We start from the raw sequence: 4,550 nt of genomic DNA on the forward strand, positions 1-4,550 counted from the left end.
AGGGGGAATAATTGCTTACACTGAAGACAGATACGTTGGATATTGTTGGACATTAGCAAATTGGCTATTATATGATGGCCACGTTACTACACGGGATAAGTTTCGCAGAAAACTTTATAGTTTTAGCCTGCAAAACTTATCCCTCTCGTTGTTACGCAACGAAACTCTCGGGAAATATCCGATAATTTTCAAGGTCTTGGGGTTTTACTACTGAATATTTGTGTTTGTCCACTACCTGAATGCTGTCAGATAATGATGGCGGTCAGATTCCACCGGTTTGACTGCATATTAAAATGCCGTGTGCACATTTACTCGTCCACGTGAAGCCGATGAAAAAATCAGCGGGCGTAGCCCGGAAATTGATAGAATTTGAACTAAGAAATTTTTGACTATTTTCGCAGTGAGAACCCAACCTGCTTCAACAATAAAATGGACAGGCGAGAAATTCTGCCGGTATATCTTCCCAGGGAAATTCTGGACGTTCAGGAGCAATGCCATAGACACAGAGCACTCGGGGCCTGTCACAAAGATGCTTCAATCTGCCGGTCCTTGAAGTGTAAATACGGTACTTGGGGCCATTGCGCCAAAGAGTTCTACTCTGCTGCTGATGGCTCAACATGTGCAACCGAAAAAATTTGCTTAAATGGAAAATGTGTTGACGATCCGACGGTAGCCCCGTTGATGTGAATCAAATGACTCCATTAATTGGGATATTATGTTTATTCTTAAATGAAATTCACTTTTGGGACCATTTTAGGGTTCAACATTATGTTAAATTGAAAGCCTTCACGAACGAGTAGAATAAAGGATAAATATTTGCATATTCGGTGTTTTGAACAAATTATTAAAATCCTTCGTTAGTTTTCAGCAGATTAGACGCCTGATGAACTAATACATTAATTTTCATTTTATAATCAATACACGCTGTTCGGTCGCATATGAAACTAAGTCTTCAGAGGACCGTTAAAGATTCTTTGCTTTTTTTCTATATATTTTAAAATTATAATTTAATCTCGGAAAATTCTTGATCTGCACGTAGTCCTCATAAATTTTTCTATTTTAGTGTCAATAAATCCTTGTTGACGACCTCATCCAAAATTGTGCTTTTCTGAAATATTATTCACAGGACACATTTGTGAGCCACATGACCATTCGAAGATGGCTCTAGCCCCTTTCTTTCGTTTGGGTTCTTTCCTTTTCTTACATGCCATAAAGGACTTATCCTCTCAGTGCTAACTTGGTACGTGCGATTTTGAGAGGTAACAGTTAGTTACTTCGAAGATTTCAAAGAGCCAACACCTTAGAAGCTCAGTACTTAAAATCAATTTTCCGGAATAAGTTTAATAATTTAAGTTTAACTGTTTAAACATCAGATATAAAAATAAGTAAAATTTTATGCAATTCGATTTAAATTCTTTGTTAATATCAACCGTAAAAATCTTAATAAAAAGCTAGTGTTTGAGTGAATCATAATTAAGCAAGTGCGAAATTTCATTTAAACCCCTTCTAACCTTATCGCTTTCGGGTTACTCGCCGTAAGCGAGATTATCGTAAAAACAAATTGACGTCCCACTGTGCCTACCTGAGCCCTACAATCTCAGGGAAGGGTCACCTGTGAATTTAAAGAAAAATAGACTATCGCGTCAATAATACGATATATACCAGCCCAATACCATTATTGCCAAAGGCAATGGCACTGTCGCCTCGTCGAAGAAATGATACGACCCAGGCTCAAGTAAGTAAAACAGAAAACACATTACATTGAGTGATAAACATTCCATCATGATTGAATGATTCATTAGCAAATTACTTATAGAAGACATTCATTTGAATACACCACTGGGGTTTCCACATATTCAAACACAGGTACCCGAATATTGTACGCCCATTAAAAAAAATAATTGAATTTCTTGCCTCGAGCATGTTGACCAATGAGGAAAACGATTTACGCATAAAGTTAGCAAATGTCTTGTGTACCTACCTACATTTATGTGTTTTCATAAATAGGAAAGAACTTGAAATCTCTCTGATCAATCATCAAAATGCGTAATTGAATGAATATTATTTGTTAATGCAATTTAGAGTGAAACAACAACAGTTTCGGAAACTACACCGATTCCTGAACGTATTGCTGACGAAAAGCCAGCTGTACCGGTCAGCGAACATAATTGTCGGTGTCTAGCGAGTAAGTTTTCATCAACCCCCATTCCTGCCCCCGTTTTCCTCTGTCATTATTGATAACTTTCATGATTTATCATTGTTTCAGCATCGGTAACGAACGAAACATGCTCACGGCACTGGACAGAGATCGACGCAGCAATCAGAAACGTTCGTAATTGCTCTATAAATCACAGGAGATGCGTCGACTACTGCGGGGATCTTTCAATGATCCCTGAGAATGAAGCCGGAGTATGTGGCACCTGTCGGCGAATGGCTAAAGATATTTTCTCCCAATGTCCCTTACGCCCTGACACTCTATATCCTCGAGTACTGGTTGTCGTTGATGATACTTATGACGTGAAATTCAACAAAAATGATACCGAGATAATCACTTATATGCTGGGATTTTGGAACAACGTCGATTTAAAATTCAGATTATTCAAGAATCCCCAGATCAGACTGAATGTCGTTGGTATAGTGCTAGCTAAGGTGAGATTGATTTGAACAACGCAGAATTTATTAACACTTTACCGAATAATGTTTTAGAGTTCGGGAATATTTTAAAAAGTCGTTGGTGTGCACTTTCTTATGATTGTTTGATTAATGTAGGATGGCAACGTACTGGAGTACATGAAAAGTCCCCCTAATCAACCAGTGCCTAGAAAAATTGCAATGAGGCTGGCTGAAGGTTACTGGTATGCGCGGAATGACGATATTTCATATGATAGCTACGATTTAGTTGTAACACTGGCAATGTAAGTAATTCAATACTTTATAGGTCATTTTATAAAATAGTGTTAAGTATTCGTTCAGTGATGAAAGCCAACCCTCTAGGATATGTCAATTTTTGATTATTTCCAATTTCAGAAAAGGCCTATGTGAATATACGCGGGATAAGGCTACAAATATCGAATATTGTCCTTTCGGCGGGCATGCTGGGGGTAAGACTATAGAATACTAAATATTTTCTCATTATTTGTATTATTTAGTATTTCTAATTTGTGAATTGAATCGTTATGTTTGAAGGGATAGCATTCAAGGGCAGCGCATGCGCCACTTGCGGGAAAAAAGTTCTCAAACTCGCTATCGTTCAGGACGATGCCAAATTTGATTCAGTCTCAGCCACGGCACATGAAATCGGTCACTTGTACGTATGGAAAAGATCAAGCTATTTACGTTTAAGTATTGATTCCATGGAAAAATGACGTCTAAAGACGATCGTTTTTCCAAGTGAAAAATACGAAATATATCAAATGTTCTTATATTTTTTTCTAGATTTAATATGGACCACGATAATTTTTCTGACTATGTAATGGGGCCCCACTCAATTGTAACGAACAATGTACAGTGGTCTAACGATAGTTTGAGAAGTTTCCAGAAATTTTTGTTGTAAGCTTAAAATTATATTATATCATAAAAATCGAAACGTATTTGTATTAATGAGAATTTATTTTTCTAAATTGGGACACGAAAGGGGGACACAGAGACTCCCTACAGTCAATCATATTTGATCTAGAAAATTTATGGATTTTTTTTTGCAGGAACACGCCATTTTGCTTGAACGAAAAACCGAAAGAAAAAGACTTCTTGCCTGTATATCTTCCGGGGAAAATAAAAAAAGATGAATTTTTTGACGAGTGCACGCTACAAATATCCTGTAACAGAGACAATCCATTCTGCATAGAATATTGTGCACGCCCTAGCGTGAAGGAGTGCCGGTGGGATGGCTGGCGTAACCCTCTCGATGGTTCATACTGTGAAATTGGAAAAATGTGCGTGAATGGGCATTGTGTTGTCGATTCGACAGAGGTACCATGGACGTGAATCAAAAAACTCGGTTGATTCCGATGTTATGTTAATTTTTTCATGAGCTCCGCCGTTGGGAACATTTTATTGTTCGACACTACATTAAATGGGAAAATAACCCTCTACGAAAAACTAAAATAAAGAATATATTACTGCATATTCAGCGTGATTTATTGATTCATTGCCGCATTCCCTCGATTTACTCACTAGTGTCGGGAGACTCTGGTCCAATTATAACAAACTATTCTACGGTACAGATCATTCCAAGCTGCTTCCTCATTTGGTATTTGTCGAAACTCATTTATCACTGTAATAATGCTGTAATAGGTGGTGGAGGCCTTGGAAGGATCCAAAGACTTCGCAAAGGGTGCAGTACTATTATCTAGTCAGCAAAGGGATAACAGCTCGCCAGGAGTAAGTAAAACAGACGAAGCACATTACATTGATAACGATTCATTGATAACCGAAAATCGCAAAACCAGTCCTCAGAGGTCCAATTGACCCCTTTGCCAATGTCTGGTTACTACCGACTCCATCGGTAACAGATAACTTTATGCAACCAAGAATATTGTTCCGTGTTCGAA

At 37.9% G+C, this 4,550-nt stretch overlaps 1 protein-coding gene across 1 annotated transcript; it reads left to right on the forward strand.

Moving 5' to 3' along the window:
- The first annotated feature begins 1,545 nt into the window (after window positions 1-1,545).
- Window positions 1,546-4,123, forward strand: LOC135169899 (A disintegrin and metalloproteinase with thrombospondin motifs like). Its single transcript, XM_064135285.1, has 8 exons — window positions 1,546-1,735; window positions 2,083-2,185; window positions 2,267-2,649; window positions 2,770-2,915; window positions 3,028-3,101; window positions 3,187-3,307; window positions 3,436-3,549; window positions 3,702-4,123. The coding sequence occupies exons 1-8, from the start codon at window positions 1,691-1,693 to the stop codon at window positions 3,982-3,984; spliced, it is 1,269 nt and encodes a 422-aa protein (XP_063991355.1). The 5' UTR covers window positions 1,546-1,690; the 3' UTR covers window positions 3,985-4,123.
- The last annotated feature ends 427 nt before the right edge of the window (window positions 4,124-4,550 follow it).

Source organism: Diachasmimorpha longicaudata, chromosome 16, assembly GCF_034640455.1.
Source record: "Diachasmimorpha longicaudata isolate KC_UGA_2023 chromosome 16, iyDiaLong2, whole genome shotgun sequence".
Taxonomy (NCBI): domain Eukaryota; kingdom Metazoa; phylum Arthropoda; class Insecta; order Hymenoptera; family Braconidae; genus Diachasmimorpha; species Diachasmimorpha longicaudata.